The 18,729-nt window shown below is 34.4% G+C and overlaps 1 protein-coding gene across 4 annotated transcripts in view; it reads left to right on the top strand.

Annotated features, from left to right (window-relative positions):
• The window catches only part of COP1 (COP1 E3 ubiquitin ligase), a 165,277-nt gene that overhangs the window by 37,244 nt on the left and 109,304 nt on the right, over positions 1-18,729 (top strand). For all 4 annotated transcript variants that reach the window (XM_064478015.1, XM_064478016.1, XM_010992918.3 and 1 more), the window contains 2 exons: positions 8,613-8,672; positions 10,094-10,170. In XM_064478015.1, the coding sequence (XP_064334085.1) occupies positions 8,613-8,672; positions 10,094-10,170 (137 nt within the window). The remainder of the gene's footprint in view (positions 1-8,612; positions 8,673-10,093; positions 10,171-18,729) is intronic.

Here is an 18,729-nt window from a genome sequence, read left to right as displayed (position 1 = left end):
GGTTTATTGTTTATGTATTCTAGATAAAAATTCTTTGTTCTATTTACCTACATATCTATCATCTACCTACTTACCTATAGCCGATGTTTTCTCCCTCCAATTGTGCTGCTTTTTTCATGGTCTTAATGATGTCATTTGATGTGCAGAAGTTTCTGACTATAATAGAGTCAAATTAATTACTCTTTACTGTTGTAATTAGTAGCTTTTGTGTTAGGTAAAGAATTCTCCACCTGAGGTTATGAAGGCATTTTGCCGTATTATCTACTTGAAGCATTATTCTTTAATCTTTCACATTCACATCTGTAATCTACTTGGGAATTTTTCGTATGGATATCCAGTTGTCTAAGCACGCAATTTAAAAAGTCCATCCTTTCCTCCTAGCTTTGAAAAACCACCTCTGTCATACATCATGTGTTCGTATATATGTGGGTTTGTTTCAGGCTCTGTTCTGTTCCCACTGGTCTATTTGTCTATCTTTTTGGCAGTGCCATGTTGTATTAAATACTAGAACTTTAATTCTTGTTTAGTAAAGTCTCAGCTATTCATGGCTCTTTGTATTTCTCTATACATTTTAGAACCAGCTGATACATTTCCATAGTACACTGGCTGTGATTTTTGTTGGGATTACTTTGACTCTTTAGATCAATTTGGGAGACTGTATCTTTACAATATTGAGTATTCTAGCCCTTGAACGTGGTATTTCTCTGTATGTTTCGGTCCTTAAGAATGTCCTTCAAAGTTGTGATATTTTTCAAGCTATTATTCTTATACATCTTTATTTTAGATTTGTTCTTAGGTCTTCAGTCACTTTTATGCTATTGTAAATGATGTCTGTGTCTTTAATTTCAGTTTCTTTCTATTTGTTGCTGACAGAAATATGGTTGGTTTTTACACATACTTTTTTTTTTGTATACAGCAATCTTGTTAAACTCATTAATTCTAACAATTTATTTGTAGATTATTTTATGTTTTCTGTGTACACATCATCATCTGCAAATAGTAGCAGTTTAGTTTCTTTCTTTGTGATCCTTATATCTTTTATTTATTTTTCTTGTCTTACTCTGCTGGCTAGGACATCCGGTTCAATGATGAATAGAAGTGGTGATAGCGGGGCATCCTAGTCTTGGTGCTGATCTCAAAGTGAAAGCTTTCGACGTGTCACCATTAGGTATGATGTTTTCTGTAGGTTTTTGGTAGGTATTGTTTTATCAAGGAACTAAGTTTCTATTCTCAGTTTCCTAAGAGGATTTTTTTTTTAAATCATGAGTGGGGTTTGAGTATTCTCCAAAGTTTTTGTGCATCTGAGATGATATGTTTTTGTTTTTTTTTCCATTATGTTAAACTGGGTGATTATATTGGTTTAACATTAACCCAGCTTTGCACCTAGGACGGCAAACCTTTCTGATTTGCCCAGGAGTATCTTAGTTTTATTACAGAATGTTCTTCATTCTAGAAATCCCAACAGGAAGGTTGTTTGCTTTACTTGCCTCAATATTGCATTTGTGCTCATTAGTGAGACTGTTCTGTAATCTTTTTTTTTTTTTACACTGATCATGTCCACTTTCATTATAAAGATTGTTAATTTTTTCAAACAATTTGGGGAATGTACCCCCTTATTCTGTTTTCTAGAAGAATTTGTGTAATCTAGGAAGGTTTGTTTCTTTGCTGAATGTTTAAGGGTTTTGCTGGAGAAGTTTTCTGGACCTGTTGTTTGCAGAAAGTTGAAACTAGTATTTCAGTTACTGCGTATTCAGATTTTTGTTTTAGATACCACTTTTGACATACTATATTTTTTCCAGGAGTTGTCCATTTCATCTAAATTTTCAAATTTATTGGTATAAGATTGATCTTAATACTAAGTTTTTAATGCCCTCAGATTTTTTTAGTGATGTCTTTCATTCTTGAATCTGCTTATTGGTGCTGTGCATTTTTCTTTTCTTTTTTTTTCTTGATCAGTTCTTGCCAGGAATGTATCAATTTTATGAGTCTTATCTAGGTACCAACTTTCAGCTTTGTTTATGTTCTTTATTTTTGTTTTCCATTTTATTAATTATTCTCTTTATAGTTCCAATTTCTATTCTTCTACTTTCTTTGGTTTTATTTTGTGTTTCTTTTCTAATTTGTTAACTTGGATATATGTATTATTAGGCAGATTGTTTTTTCTAATCTAGGCATTTGAGGCTGTAAGTTTTCCTTTAGGTGCATCTTAAATTTTGGTGTGGTATTTTGTTGTTATTCCTTAGTTCACAATAGTTTCTAATTTTCATTATAGTTTTTCCTAGACATGTGGGTTATTTATAGATAAACTTATTGCTTGGATGTGGGGATTTTCTTGTTCTTTTTGTTATAGATGTCTGTTACAATTACACTGTTATCAGAAAATATTTAGTGTTTTTTAAAAAATGTATTGGCACTATCACCTCGTAGTTAATTAAATTCTGAAATATTTTTTCTTGAAAAGAATGTTTTCTGCAATTGCGTGGTGTGGCGTAAAGTTTGTTAAATGTGTAATGAGGCTTTCTGCATCCTTACTGAGTCTTTGTTTCTTTGTAATATCACTTATTTGAGGTGAGTTTCATTTTGACTTATTTATGTTTTTGAGTACCTCTCTTTGCATTGGTTTTTATGGGTTGCTTTACGTATTATATATTTGTAACTTATCATAGTCTATCAACAGTGTTGATGTCTATTTACAGTTGCTTTTGAATAAGCCGTCTTAATATGCCCCCTGTAGTCCAATTTTTTTTTTTTTTTGGTCTAGCTTGTTTTATATTTTCTTCTCAACCTAAAAAACAAAAAACAAAATTCTCGTAGGGGGGCTGAATGAAGCCTTATAGTCAAGCCTGCCATTACAGGAACCAGTATGTGTGTGTTTGTGGGTGGTGGTATGGATGGTAAGGCTTTAGTTTGCACTTCGTATGATTAAATTTGTTTTGCTTTTGGTAGTAACTCTCTTAGAATAAGTCTCTCTCTCTCTCTCCATATATGTATATATAAAATGGATTTTGTTTCTTAGAGCAGTTTTAGGTTCACAGAAAAATTGAAAATGCCCTCACAAGTTCATAGCCTTCTCCATTACCAACATCCCTCACCAGAGGGTACATTTGTTATAGTTCATGAACCTATACTGTCACATCATAATCACCTAAATTTCATAGTTTACTATAGGGTTTTTGTACATCTATAGGTTTGGAGAAATATATAATGACATATATCTATCATTATAGTATCATACAGAGTATTTTCACTGCCCAAAACCTCCTTTGTGCTCCACCTTTCTTTCTTCCCCTATCTCTAACCCTTGGCAACCATGATTTTTTACTGTCTCCATAGTTTTATCTTTTCCATAATGTTGTAGAATTGGAATCATATAGTATGTAACCTTTCAGGTTGGCTTTTTTTTTTTTTTACTTAGTAATATGCATTTAAGTTTCTTCTATGTCTTTTCTTAGCTTGGAAGCTCATTTCTTCTTAGCACTGAATAATATCCCATTTTTTGGACGTATTACTATTTATTCATTCATTTTCTGAAGGCCATCTTGGTTGTTTCAAGTGTTGGCAATTACGAATAAAGCTGCTATCAATGTGTTTTTTTGGAACCTAAGTTTTTAACTCCTTTGGGTAAATATCAAGGAGTGTGATTACTGGGTTGTATGGTAAGAATATGTTTAATTTTTGAAGAAACTGCCAGATTATCTTAAACTGCCAAAACTGTCTTCCAGAGTGGCTCTACCATTTTTCATTCCTACCAGGAATAAATGAGAGTTCCAGTTGCTACACATCTTCCTCAGCTTTGGTGTTGTCAGTGTTCAGGATTTTGGATTCTCTAATAGGTGTACAGTGGTATCTTATTATTTTTATATACATATGTTAATTTTGCTCCTCTTTCTTTAAACCAGCTTTTTTTTCTGAAAGTATATCAGTATTCTTTTGTTCAGTTTTGAATGTCATATAATTGAAGAAGTCTTGGCACCTATAACTTATTCTAATTTTATTAGCTCTATAAAATAAAGTTCAAATACTAAGTTTAATACTTTAGCATATTTTTATCAAATCATGAATGAAGGTCAGATAAGTGAGTGCCAATGATACCTACCTGCACCAAAGCTGATGTCAGTAAAAGGGGACTCTATTTTTGAATTCTTTTGCATTTTAGTCTAAAGGGATTCTGAGACTTTCCTTCACTTTTTAAATTTAAAATGTCTCTTTAGATTTTCTGTGGGTTTGGCACAGTGCGCTGTGTTAAGAGAGGGCTTGCTGTTGATGTCTTAGGACTGTGCTCTCAAGTAGCATCTCTCCATCCTGCATACCTAGTATTTTCAGTAGCCTGCAAACTCGTGATAGTGTTAAGGCAGATTTCATCTAGGGGTTTGTTTGCTATCATTACCAATTTATGATCGATTTTTCATTCAGATAATGGCAGTTCAGCTTTGTGGACTTCCTTTATGTATCTCCAAAATATTCTTTGACTCTGATTTACACTTTTATTCTAGATTCTGCCTCTCTGATTTATGAAACATGTTTGCAGAGTGAATTTAGCCCAATTCTTTCTCCTTCTTTTAAATGTTTGCATTGATGTCTGAAAGGAAAACACTCATTTCTTTCATTCATCACTACTCTCCATACTTCTGGCCACCAGACAGTAGGTGGTTTCCCACACCAAGTAACTCTCCAGTTCTTTGTGGACATCAACTAGGTATCCTACATTCAGTTCAGTTCAATTCTGACACTATCTACCTGGAGTTAGCCCCAGTCCCCACTGGTTAAGGGCTCAGTCCCACAAGACTGAGCTGCCACTTCAGGTGACAATTGCCAAGTCCAGGAAATCTCTTGTGCTTCTAATTGACTGAATATAAATTAGAGGTTTCGATGACCTCCTCCTTGGGTTCGATAATTTGTTAGAATGGACCCCATCACTTAGGGTAACAAATTACTTACTTGATAACCAGTTAATCGTAAAAGTATACAACTCAGGTACAGGCAGATAGAAGAGATGCATGCGGCAAGGTATGTGGGAAGGGGCACAGAGCTTCCATCCATGTCCTCTCCACGTGTGCCACTCTCCGAGCATCTCCCTGTGCTCACCAGCCTACATGTTCACCAACCCAGAAGCCCTATGATACCCTTAAATTAGGATTTGTTTATGGAGGCTATTAATGAGCATGATTGATTGGCCATTGTTGATTCAACTCAGTCTCCAGTCCCTCGCCCTTCCTTGGATGTTGCCGGGAGTGGGGTGAAAGTTCCAACCCTCTAATCTCATGATTGGTTTCCCTGCCAACCAGCCTTCCTCTGGAGGCGCTACTGAAGCCCCTAGCCACCAGTCAGGTCATTAGCATACAGAAAACCCCATCAAGGGTTTTAGGAGTGTGACCTGGAGCCAGAATGAAGACTGACTATGTGTTTCTTATTATAAATCACAGTATCAAATTCCTTAATAATATAGAGCTTCAAACTTTTTCAGAATCTCATCATGAAATGTAAATACCTCGTTTAATATGTGCTCTCTAAACTGTTTCCATTCTCCAAATTTCTTTTTGAAAGTCTTCTTGTCTTGACATCTTTTCAGACTTTTTCACAGATAGGTAGGTTACATCGTTTTGTTTTACACTCTACTTATATGTTTACTAGGGCAGCACTCTTACCTTAGTTGTTTTATTTTGAATGGAACCATATGAAATTGCTGTTTTTGGAAGTAGAAATTTTTTGAACGTTGGCAGTTTTGTATCGTTCACCTTATATATGGCAGCCTTCATATATAGTAATAGATGTATTATCCATCAAAAGCTTTGGGGCACTAGAAGGAGCGAATGTTATCTTCAGAGAGTAGGGCATTAGCTTTTTTTTCCTTTTTTTTTTTTTAAATATGTTGCACTATGTATCTTATCTATTTATTTATTTTAGGGGGGATAATTAGGTTTACTTACTTATTTATTTTCAGAGGAGGTACTGGGGATTGAACCCGAGCATACCTTAAGCTATACCCAACCCCCTGGCATTAGCTTTTAATATTTCAGCATTTCAGGCGATACTGGAATATTTTTTTACTGGTACTTCAGTTGCAAAACTGGAATGGAAATTGTTAATTTGATCTTAATTATGTGTTATATATCATACAAGTGATACTGGCTACTCTGGATTTTGATACTTTAGATGTTTCCTTTCATCCTTCTTTTTAAATGTATTTTTAAAACCATCGTACTAAAGATCCCCTCAGCATTTGTTTAAATAAGGATTTCAGTGGTGGAGCATTGCAAGATAATTAAATGGAAAAGGTTAAAGAATGACTATGGGATGCTCTGCTAAATTAAATGGCCATGGACCAAAAGGCAGAAAGCTTCAGTGATGGTAGGCAGTAACTGGGATATTCATAGATGGCTAAGATCAGTAGTCAGTGATTTGGCTGCTTGGATTGAGCCAGACTAGAGTGTTTTGTGTTTTTTTTTTTTAACATATATTTATTTATATTTGTATTTATTATTTATTTATTTTTAACTTTTAATGGAAGCACTGGGGATTGAACCCAGGACCTGTGCATGCCAAGCACACGCTCTACCACTGAGCTATAACCGCCAACTCCTAGAGTGGTTTTTATGTTAGAGAAGACTAATTTGGGGGAATGGCCATTAAATGTAGTAGAATGGTAAGTCCTCACCTAGTCTGAGGCATGAGAGAATGTATCACTTGAACAGCTTTTATTTGCAAGAGTTCCAAGACAAACTATGTCTTTCTTTGAGGGAGAGCAAGTGTTCAGTTAAGGTAGGAGCATTGTGTGAGCAGTTTTAGGGTGGAGTAAAGTTTAGTAAACTAGATGGAAGAATTGAAAGAATTTGATTATGCTAATCACTTTGTTTTGCACTGCCGTCCCCCCCTGGTTTCTGTGGTACTATGCTGTCTTTTCTCCTGGTTGTGTGTCTACCACCTTGCCCTTAGTGTTAGTTAACACAAAGCTGCTCCTTCTTCCTTTGCCTCCCTCTTAACCATTGATGTTTCCTACCACCCAGTTTTTGTTTTCATCTCTTCTGACTATACTGGTTGACATTGGGTGATTTCATTCATTGTCATAACTTCAGGTTTATTTTTCCCTTTCTCATAGCTTTTAAGCCTTTGTATAAATTATTATTTTCCCTGCTTATTCTGTCTTTTCCTACTATTTTCCACCTGGCAAAATTCTGTTAGCCCTTTGAGGTTCAGCATTTTATTTAATTTCAGATCCTGTTTCAGTTATCCAGTTGCCTCTCCCCTCTCTCCAAGTTATCTGTCTAGGTTAGGTGCAATCTATGTTCCTTTAATCCTCTGTACATACCATCATCATAATGCTGCTTCTGCTGTTTCAACGATTAGTTTACTTGTTTGCCATGTCCCTAGACTGAGCTCCACGAGCTAAAGGCCTAGAGTTTTCTAAATCCCCCTCTTCACAGTGCTTTGCAGAATACTTAGGATTGGTAAATATTTGAATAAACATATTATCAACAATTATGTATTGCCTCAGAAGAAAGTTACTTTAAAATCTGTTCACCCCTATGGTCATTACAGAAATGAAAGTTGAATGACAAGGTGCTGTTTTTAAGAAGTAGTAAAGCACAGTAGTTAGCAGCATGAACTCTGGAACAAGAAGGCTGCCTTGATTTCAGCTTCAGTTCCGCCATGTACTTGCTCAGTGGTCTTGGGCAAGTCTCTTAGCCCTTCTGTGCCTCATTTTCCTACGTGATAATTCCTCTTTTACATCTGGCGATAGGTATTACATAAGCATTTATTATCGTTAGTTTACATTTTAAAAATTGGCTCAATGTATTTGGATTAAATTAAGATAGCCACTTATGTATAATGATGATAGAAATTTCAATTTGATGTTTCTGGAAAGCAGTTTTGTTTTCTCTAGTAAAGATTTCCTATTTTTTGATTGAATAATTTTATTTTTAATAATCTCAATAAAATTTGAAATGCAGACTCATATGTAATTTGAAATATAGAGTCATATATTCCAGAATTACTTACGATAGTTTGCAAACAAATCTCTGTTGAGAGGGGAATGATTAAATATATTGTTGAATGTGATGCAACAGTTAAAATGTTTGCATTTTAATGATATGAGAAAAGGTTATGGTACAGTAGATAAGATATCAAAGATAAAACATTATCTTAAATATGTTTTTAAAAATGATTAAGAGGCTAACATGTGATTACTTTTAGGTGGTAGAAATTAGTCTGAGACTAATTTAAATTTTTAAAATGGGGTTAACAGCTGACATGCTGACATTAATTGCTCACAATTAAATGAGGTAATTTGAAATTTTGGATGTCTTCTATTTTTATTAAGTCATGTTGTCATTGTTGTTCATCTTTAATATATTTATTATAAAGTCAATCCTTTTTGTATTGAAGAAAGTATAACGTTGTGTTTTCTTAAATATTAAGTCTTTATGTTTACTTTTTAACATAGGAACTTCCAGCACTTTTTGTCTACAGTATTTTACCCCTACAGTTTACCATTAGTGCTCAGTTTCCTAGAAATCATTTTCCAAACGTGAAGTTATTGTATGAGTGCGGTGATACCAGTGTGATTTGGTCTAGACTTGTTTTTTCTCACTTTCTCTCTCTTTAATCTACAGCAACTGGAGCAGATCCAGAAGGAATTAAGTGTTTTGGAAGAGGATATCAAAAGAGTAGAAGTAAGATACCAAGAATTTCTCACATCTCTAGTAATTTTTCAGTTTCAAGCAATTGTTGCTTTTCCTTTAAACTGCTGCATTAAACTTGAGGTTGGTCTCCGTTATATAGAAAGTAACAGATGTTACTTTAATTTTAATTGAGAATGCATTTTTGTAGAAGAAGCATTCTGAACACTTTCTTTATGATAAAATGTATTCTAAATTTGTTTTCACAGTGTTTTATTGCCATAATTATTCTTGGGTAGATAGAAAAAAAATCAGTTTTCTTGGTTTGCCATCATGTTAATTTAAATCAACTCCCACAAAACTCAGTTATTACCATTAAAATATATCATAATTCCATCCTTTTATTAAGTAAATAAGTCTTTACATATCTACTGTTATAGGATTAATTGTTAAAAAAGATATGATGACAGATTACCAGTAATCTGGGAATTTATAGCATAATACAGTTTACTTATAGAAATCCATGGGAGATCTTAGGGAGGCTTATAGATGACTATGTTGTGAGGTTATTTTCTTCAGCCTTATTTAAATTTAATGTGTATTTTAAATTATTCACATGTGTTATAATTTTCTTTTGCTGTATGTAGGACATCCTAAATGATACTGAGTTTGCTATTTTGTGGAAGTTCAGTACCCATGTGGCATTCGCACCTTTTTACTACTATACTAATGGCCCTTGCTTGGCTGTATGATTGAATTGAGCTTGGAATAGCCAAAATAATTCTACCTGATTAGGTATCTTTAGTGGCATTTTAAAATTTGCTGTTTTTCCATTGATCAAAATGTAGTATATAACACAGGAGGCCAGGTTGTTTGTATGATCCAGGGGCATAATTTATGCAATAATAGTTCAGTGGGAGGCCTTTTCCTCTGAGTTTATGATCAAATGTTTAAGCCATTAGTAAACAAAGCTAATATTTGAATCAAAAGTGTTACTTTTCTTAATGTTTGCAGAAAATACTTTTTAGAGACTGACCTATCCTATTTTTGTGTGCATAGTGAGTTGAACATAATGATCCAATTGCCATGCTGTCATATTTATCTTAATAAGTATCAGTAGATTCTCACCTGGGTTCACGCTTAGCTAGTTTTCTGTTCACAGAGTGTACTGTACATCTTATTTGAAATATTTACATTTGTCTTTTCCTGTGATTGGTGGCTTCATTAGTGATGAAGGATAGTTACTAAAGAGTTTCTAGTTCTTTAAGAATGTGTTCCATAGAAAAGGCTTGTCTCTTAACTTTTACATATCCTTACTTTTGCACTCCATGGGGAGAGAGGAAGCTTTGAGAAACTTGGATGTTGAGATGAAAAGGGACTGATGAAACCTGGGAATGGGAAGGAGTGCCATGACTCCTTTTGATTTATACGTCTCCTATTTGGCATGTCTGTAACTCGGATAATTGTACTTCCAGGAAATGAGTGGCCTGTACTCTCCTGTCAGTGAGGACAGCACGGTGCCTCAGTTTGAAGCTCCTTCTCCATCACACAGGTACAAAACTTGAAACTTGTAATTGCTTAGGATTTATGTTACAAAGTGCACATATGGTACTAGTCCTTGGGAACCTTTTCCATGTAATGCACAAAACCCCTGGGAAATTACTTTTGGTCGTGATCTGGAAATGAGATTCAGATGGCCCATCTGTTTCCTTAATGCTTTGAATTTTCATGCCAAAAGTTAGTAGAATATTATAATACAGTGAATTCACTGTTGGATTAGAAGTTTAGTGGATTTCTTAAAATAATGGCAGCTCTAAATACCTTATAAATTAAAGTCAGATGACATTAAAAATCTATAATTTGAGAAGACGAAGTGCTAGTATTAGGAAAAATTTGATAAAGTAAGACCTTTGGCCTTTCCGCTAACCCTTGAATTTCCTTGGGCTGATCACTTTCCCCAGATTTAAGATGAGGGCGTTAGATATCCCTCATGTTTTCTTTATGACTCCCCATGATTAATTGAGCCTTCCCTTCTATATGCTCGATTAGAGCAAGAGCTGTATTTGTCTTGCTTGTGACTATTTCCCTAGGTTTCAGAGCAGCAGTAGTGACTGACCTCTCTCAGTATTTGTGGAATATAATGAGTGTTTGTGGTCCCTTTTAGCTCTGAAGTTCTGTGTGATAAAATACTACCTAAAATTTGAGTTTGAACTTTTTTGTTGTGTTCAAAGCAAGTGCAATTTTACATGTTTTTAACTTGCTAATCCATTTAGAGTAATGGCCCTGTGGAAGCTTTTCAGGCAGATAGTTTTAGGGTAACACATGGATTATCAGGCAGTCCAATGACAGTACGAGAGATTACACTACCCTTCAGAATCTGTGTCAGTTCAGCAAAGCTATTTTGGGTCTAGTTTGGTACGATATGTGGAGAATGGGGCACAAGGAATATTCTCGTTAAAGAACATTCCTGGGATGTTTGACATTTTTCACTAACCATTTTATGGAGAATCCTCGTGAGTTCTAGGTGATTCTGGGATCACTTTAGCTCTGTAATTCAGCTTGTTTTCCTCCATATTTTATTTTCTTTAAAACACTCTGGAATGACTCAGTGTGTGGGATGTTGTCTTTAAGTTTAGCCTCTGCTTCCTGATGTACGTGGGATCTTTGTCAATGAAATATTTACGATATGAGTGCATGCAGGCAAGTAAAAGTTGTCATATCATGAAATTTTCTCTAGTAAACTGAAAATTCTCATTGTCATATCACTCTGTTTAGTAGCAGCATTTCTTTCTATCTTTTGTGTGCAGGTCTTTGTTAATCCCTCACTGATGGCTTTTAATAACATGTTGACAATATAGTATTACATTCATTTAATTGGCTCTTTCCATTGAATGCCTCTGGTGTACTAGCTGTTGAATCTAGCTGGAAAAGTCCCTGCCCTTATGGGGCTTACCTTTAGGATATGTCTGGAGGTTGGGGGAGATGCTAAATAAGCAGATATACAATGTAGTAGTGGTGGTACGTAACACATAAGTAGTATCTTAGGAAGGAAATTGGATGTACTAGGGGGCTGACACATGAGTCAAGTGGAGTGAAAATGTGATAGAAAGTCATCGGAGAGTTTTGAGAAGGATCTGTTTTAGATTTTGAAATATTTACTGAGGTTCCCGTGTAGAGGATAGAGAATAAAGAGACTTCCTGTATCCCTCCCAAGCCCTTGCCATTGGAAGCGGGGAGGGAAGCTGGGGACACTGCAAGAGTCCAAACGAGAGGAAATGGTGGCTTGAGTTAAGATTTTACTGGTGAAAGAGATGAGAAGTGGTTGTATTCTAAAATAAAGTAGCAGATCTGATAAAAGACACAGAATTTCATGATATTTTTGAAAACTTTGTTGGAGAATTGCTGAAATCATATGCAAAACTGTTGTCAAATGAGATTCTGGCAGAGTTAGACTGGTTAACAATTGAAGATGGGCAAATAGTAGGCAAACATGATATTTTCTTCAAAAGTGTTCTGGTATTTTAAAATGAGTAATTTGATTACCACTCAAAGTTTGAGAGAAACACTTGGGAAAAATGATGTAGCCTTAAATACTTTTGGGAAATGACTCTTAAGATTAAGATGTGAGATTGAAAAAAGTGGCAAGAATATTATACACTATCAATATTTGAGTTTGCTTTAATTTTAAGAAATAGCATGTAGTTGCAATCATAACTTTTCCCTCATAATTATTAGCTTCATTATTTAAATGCTGGACAGTTTTTATTTTTATTCCTCACTGTAATGATTTGGTCTCTTTTTTTAAGTGGTTTACTTTAAAAAAGGCTTTTTGTGAATTCATTATTTTCCTATAGTGAGGGCTTTTTATAAGGTTATTAAACCCCTTACACAGATTTGGGTTTATGGTTAGATTTATATCTTTAGTGAAAATAAAAACAAAAGACATACAACTATACCCCCTCTCCAGGATATATACGATGTCTACTATATACCATGACTAGCTATAATTGTCATATCCTGTCTATTCTCTTCCTGCTGCCTTGTTTAGACCCTGAATATCATATGAAGTCTACCAATGTGGTCTTTTAACTGTCCTCCTATTGTGTATTGTGAGAAATCTGATCATGTATCTTTACCTGCTAAAAATCCTTCACTGGCTTTCCATTGCATCAGAATCGGTTTAGATCTAACTCTTTCGCATGACCTTCCATAATCATCTGTACCCTGCCTCCTATTTTCATGCTTTAAAATTGAATTTAACCCTCCCCAAACAGGATGTTAGGGTACCTTAGCTTTTATTATTCCTTTTGTCTAAAAATTCCTCCTGGGTTCCTTTCTTAAGTAGCTTCCTCCCCCACTCATTCCCCGCAAGAATGTAACTGAGGGGTGAGTTTTTCTCTATTCTTTTTTGATATACCAGTTCCATTAAAAAAAAAATTTTGGAGAGATAGAATTAACTACTTTTTTTTTTTTTTTAAAGATTCCTATTTATTTTGATTCTGCTCTGTACTGAGTGTACTAGTTTGTGTGGATTTCCCATGCTGCACTGTAACCCTGTGAATGTTGGGTTTTTCTTACACTCCTATATTTTTATATGAGCACTTATACATAATAGGACTTAAAATAGGTTTTTGAATAAATGCATACTTAACCTAGAATGTCATTTACTTTCCATAGTTGTGAAATTTTGATTGAAGCATGACTTCTAGTATCCTTAATAAGTAAACTAATACAATCTTTAAAAAACTGTCAGCCAGACTTCATTGGGGTGTGGTTGAGGGGTGAGTGTGTGATTATTTCCTTGAAAAAATCAGTTAAAACAGTTTTTAAACACTTCTAAGCCTTCATTCATTGCAAATTTCTCATGTTAGAATTAGTTCAGACCCAAAGATTGCTACCTTCAGGGCTTTTTTCATTCTTTAGATTCTGAGGAAGAAAGTCCCCACAGTTCATAGGATAAACTGCTGTTTATACTTTATTGTTGGATAGCTGTATGTGTCAGATTATGAGTAAATTAGAGAGTGGTAGGCAAACAGTGCTTTTCACCCGTTGCCAAATGCATTTTTTTTTTTTTTTTTTACCTGAGAGTATGATTAGGAGCGTGTATAGCCTGATCCATTCTTCTGGAAGATTATTAATATATGAGGCATTTTTAACTTTTTAGCTCAAACTGTATTTAAGTAATGAAATATTTTAGCCAGATCTTCTTGACAACGACAGTGATGATTTTGTTTCAATTTAAACATTCTTTGACCAAAAAATCAAAACTCTAAAACTTAGATTTTAAGTCTTCAGAGCCATTTATTACCCCTAGCTTTGCTTATAATTTTTTAAGTGCATCTCATTGATACGATTTCTGACTCAAATAATTGTCTCAGAATTGCTTTTATATTTGTCTCTAAATTAAGCAAATATTTCAGAATTGTCAGTTATTAGTCTCTTACTTCTGTGTTTTTGAAACTTCAAAGAACTTGATTTAAAGATAATGTATTAGTTGAAGCTTCTCTATCTGCTTGGGGGTGAATATGCTTTAATGTGGTCGAGATAGTTAATGGAGTTAAATTTTCAGAAGAATTTTTGTTTTCCTGTGATACATTAGAAAAGAAATGTAATATAGATACAAATAATAAACAAAATTATTCCAGAATCTCTAATTTTTAAAATGCTTTACCAATAAAAGACTTGCTATTGATCATAAATTTAATTCATTTTAGAAAGACATATGCATCAATTTAAATTGTGAATTGCTTATTAAAGTTTTCTGTGGCATAGAAGAGAGATTCTTAAAAATAAAATATATAGGTAAGACTATTATATAAGATGCTTTTGCTTTTATTTAACTACTCTATCAGATATTTTTGAGACAACCTTTCATTTATGTTTCTGTCATTTCTGACAAAAGTCCAGATGAATCAAAATGTTGTTACAATAGAAGGGAAAAAAGCAAGGGATCACTTTATAGATGCTAGGATTATTTAATTATTATTAAGAATATATACATTGAGTAGTGAGTCAATATCTTGTGAATTTATTTATTTTATAATTTGACTGAGTAAACTAATATAATTCCAGGAATTTGATGGTGCATAATGGCTCCTGGACTAGGTTAAGAAATTCCGCTTTGAGTGACCCACATGACTCAATGCAATTATACTAACCCCTGTGTCCCCTCCCCCCCCGTCATTAAAAAATATATATATGTGTGTGTGGTGGAGAGAGGGTGGGTTAGCGGTCGTTCTTTGGTACAGTGGATGAAAATGGATCCATCTTCTGTATTCTTGCATATTGGGTCTTTAGCTGGATTATGACCCATAAACAGAGCAGTATTAATGACTTCCTCACATATTAATGCTTAAGTTTTCCGTACTTTTTGGCAGTTACTATTGGTTCAACTGCTTTATTTTACTTGGAAAGATAATTTTTTTAATGTAGAAATTTAAATGTTTTTATGCTCAAATCTAACCTTAATTCTTACAGATTTATCCCTAATTTATTATGTATTTTAAACAAATCTTCTACATAAACCTAAAGAGTTTTTATATAAAATTTATTTCCCTTTATCCAGGAGGGGAATTGTAACGATATAGGAAATCCTCCATACACAGCCTGACACTCTTTCATAGCTCCAAGGTTAGGAGCTTAAGATCTTAAGAAATCTCTGCTACACTTGCATTTATTATTGTGACTACTAAGGATTACTTGCCTTAATTCTGACCCTGTACCATGCAGAGGAGCTGAACTTGATGCCATAAGGTGATAGAGGACGTTGAGGAATCTTACGGAATTTTCAACTTCAGCTAAAACACAGAAAACAAATTTCCTTGGCAGTAATGGAGAGAGTGCTCATCATACATCTGTAATTTCTCATTCAATTGATAGGTATTAAAAATGCAGCAAGTTATGTAAATCTTTTTTGAAATAGTACAACTTCTAAAATTTAGAATATTTGAAGAATTCTTTAGTCACTCAGCCAGTTTGGGGCTGTATCAGAGATGTATAAAACACCGTTTCAGGCACTGAGGATGCAGCTGTGAATATGACAGACCCTAGAACTCTGCTCTCATGGATAATGGAGAGAGATATATATATATGATGGAAAATAAATTATGCTGGCAAATTAATTATTCTGCTTAAATTATGGTGTAAATAGAATTCTGATTCCAAGAATTAATCCAAATGCATTTAACTTTACAACTTTAGTAATTGTATTTGATGAGTTGGTATTTCAGGATTTTAAAAAAACACCTTTGGGTTCTTGTTATAGCTGTAATTGCCACTGCTTGGTGAAGGTATTAACAGTCCACGCCAGTCCTGAAATCTGAGGTATAAATAGGCCAAATTTCAGGATGCATGAGTATCACTCAGGATTCTTGTTTGACATGAAGATTTTTGAACCCCACCCCAAAATCTGATGTTGGGTCTGAGGTGAGTCCCAGAGACTCAGATGCAGGCCTGGGGGAATCATACTTTAAAAATACGTAAATACTGATTCAGTAGATAATGATTATGTCTGTATTACTGACATGATTGAAAAATGAATCTCTAGGTAAAGTATGTTTATTTTATTTCTCTGTAAAGTATGCTTATTTTCTTTTTCATAAAAGAAAGCTCTAATATTCAACACTAACATTTTATAACTATCTTCAGCTTATTTCATCTTTTGGGAAGATGAGGTAAAATTTTCTATTTATTTTATTCTCTCCTCTGTAAAGTTACATATCCGTCTGTAATGTCTTAAAAATGCCTCAAGTCAGGTTCCTGGGTTTGAGAGAGCCAGAAAAGTTAATTTTAAGTTTCTGGAAAGGAGGCAGATTATTGGTATTTACCAACCATTCCCTGTTGGTTCCATTCACATTACTGTGATTCGATCCTCTGGCCTATGGCCTTTTGCCCTTTCAGGTTAGAGTCATATAGGAAGGTTTTCAGCTCTTTGATTATTATAGGTGTACCTTGATTCTTGGAGTTCAGGGACTGGAGAGGCTGGGGAAACCAAAGCTGTACATGGTAACCCTGGCTTCGATGTGAGGATGACTGAGTACAAGCGTAAAATTTCACGTGCAGTTGCCATTTTCTGTTTCTGCTGTTTACTGTCTCTCCCCTATCCAGGTTCCAGCATATTTACCCCATTTTCCAGATCCTCTACCTTTGAATCTTTTGTTACTGTTTTTGGAATGCTGCTTCTACTTTGTTTGCTTTTAAAGCATTTTTTTTTTCCCTGAGATTATTGCAAAGAACTGGGTTTTTGTAACACTCAAGAACTGTAGTAACTGTATCATCTGATAATTAACAATTTCTCCTCTGTGAATTACAACTAAATTGTAATTTGTTCCCACTCACTGGAAAGTGGTAGTAGACCATAAAGTGGTCAAGTACAGCACTAGCCTGACGAACTGGGACTTTGACCAGTTTCACTGGAGGCAGATCAGTCTTGTCAGTGTTATTCTTTTTATCTTGCTATTCTCTGATTTTCTAATTCTACCAAACAAGTTATATACTTCCAAAGGCAGTAAAGCAGTTAGATTCAGACCTCATCAGAAATTTTCCATCATACTTGCTTTTTACGTCTGCCAGCAATACGTTTCTCCCTGAGGAAAGTCTTGTTATAAAGAAAACTTTAAAATGAATTGCCCTTTTGCCTTTCTTTTTCAGCTTTAGTAATGTTGTGAAATTACAGACATTTAAAAAGGCAGCATAAGTATTACATTCATACAGTCCTCCTATGCACTATGTAATTACAGACCTTTCTAACCATCTACAATTAAAATGGGACAAAAGGATGTTGGGGGAAGTTTTTCCTGGAGAGCTGAAATACTCTAATAACTTCTGTTCTTTGAAGAATCAGTTGAATCTGTGTCTTTTTCCTAAAGATCATATTTTTATTATTCAACTCTTGCATTCTTCAAGTAAATCCAGGCTTGTATTATGTATGTTTTCATACCTTTCTGGGAAACCCCTGGAGTTAGATGTGTTTTGGTATGTACTATTCTGCCTGCCCCTCCAACCCTGCCCTCGCCAGTTTCAGGAAGGTAACACAATACCTATGCCATACATTATGTATACTGATGGAGGAGTAGAAGGCAGTTCCACAGCACCAAGCACATTAATATTTCAGTGCTGAAACATGAATGTTAACAGTTAAGTGAGATAAACGGTATCACATCTGTTCAGGTCAGGTTTTACCATCAAAAAAGTTACAAGAATATTTGATTTTCATAATTTTGGGTTTTAGGAATTGAAGTTTTTAATAATCTTTTTGAACCCACTATTTTAAAAAGCCAAACTGTATATTGCTGAAAAGGCCATTGTAATCACCAATGTTTATTTATACAAAATTTATTGTGTAAAATTTGTTGTAAAATATCTTGTTGAAATTCTTACAAATACAATGAGCTGAATTGTAGTACTGTCTGTTTTAAGGATTCTGAGACATTGTATAAGAAAAGATTTCATGTTGATTTTCATTTGGATTTTTGTATCAAAATCAAGAAATCATTACTGTCCTAGAGAACTGTATTTGCAAAAGTTATAACTGTCAGAATAACGTAGCATATGTGTGTTAGATATTGTTTTGTAATTTACATGTACTATCTCTTATAGCCCTCAGAATAAATGCTGTGATTGGGTTTTTGTATCCTTTTCATTTTACAGATAAGGACATTGAGTCATAGAGATGAAGCAGGCCCAGCATCACACACTGAGTGGCATGATCAGTATTTTAAAGCAGGCATCCTTACTTTAGAGCTTGTAAAACTTTGGGAGGTAAAAGAGTTTTGGAAATTGAGTTGAGAATAAAACATTGAAAAGAAGATAAGTAGAAACTTTTGGTTCAAAAATGGCAGCGCAGTGGTTCTTCAAGAAGAGAAGACATGTTACTTTGGCAGTCTTACATAAGGATTCTGGAATTATACTGCCTGGGTTCAAATTTCATTTCCATACCTTATTAGCAGTTTGGCCTTAGGCAAGTTTATTAAGTTCTGTACACCTCAGTTTTCTCATTTGTAAACTAAGGATAATAATACGTGTCTTGAATGAGAAGATGTGATAATACCTTTAAGTAAATGAGAGAGCAGTGCCTGGCGCATGGTAAGCTTTCAGTACATGGTGGCTGCTG

The sequence above is a fragment of the Camelus dromedarius genome, chromosome 23, assembly GCF_036321535.1.
Source record: "Camelus dromedarius isolate mCamDro1 chromosome 23, mCamDro1.pat, whole genome shotgun sequence".
In the NCBI taxonomy this organism is placed as follows: domain Eukaryota; kingdom Metazoa; phylum Chordata; class Mammalia; order Artiodactyla; family Camelidae; genus Camelus; species Camelus dromedarius.
Note: the sequence above shows the minus strand (reverse complement) of the source record. Positions and strands in the feature narration are given on the sequence as shown.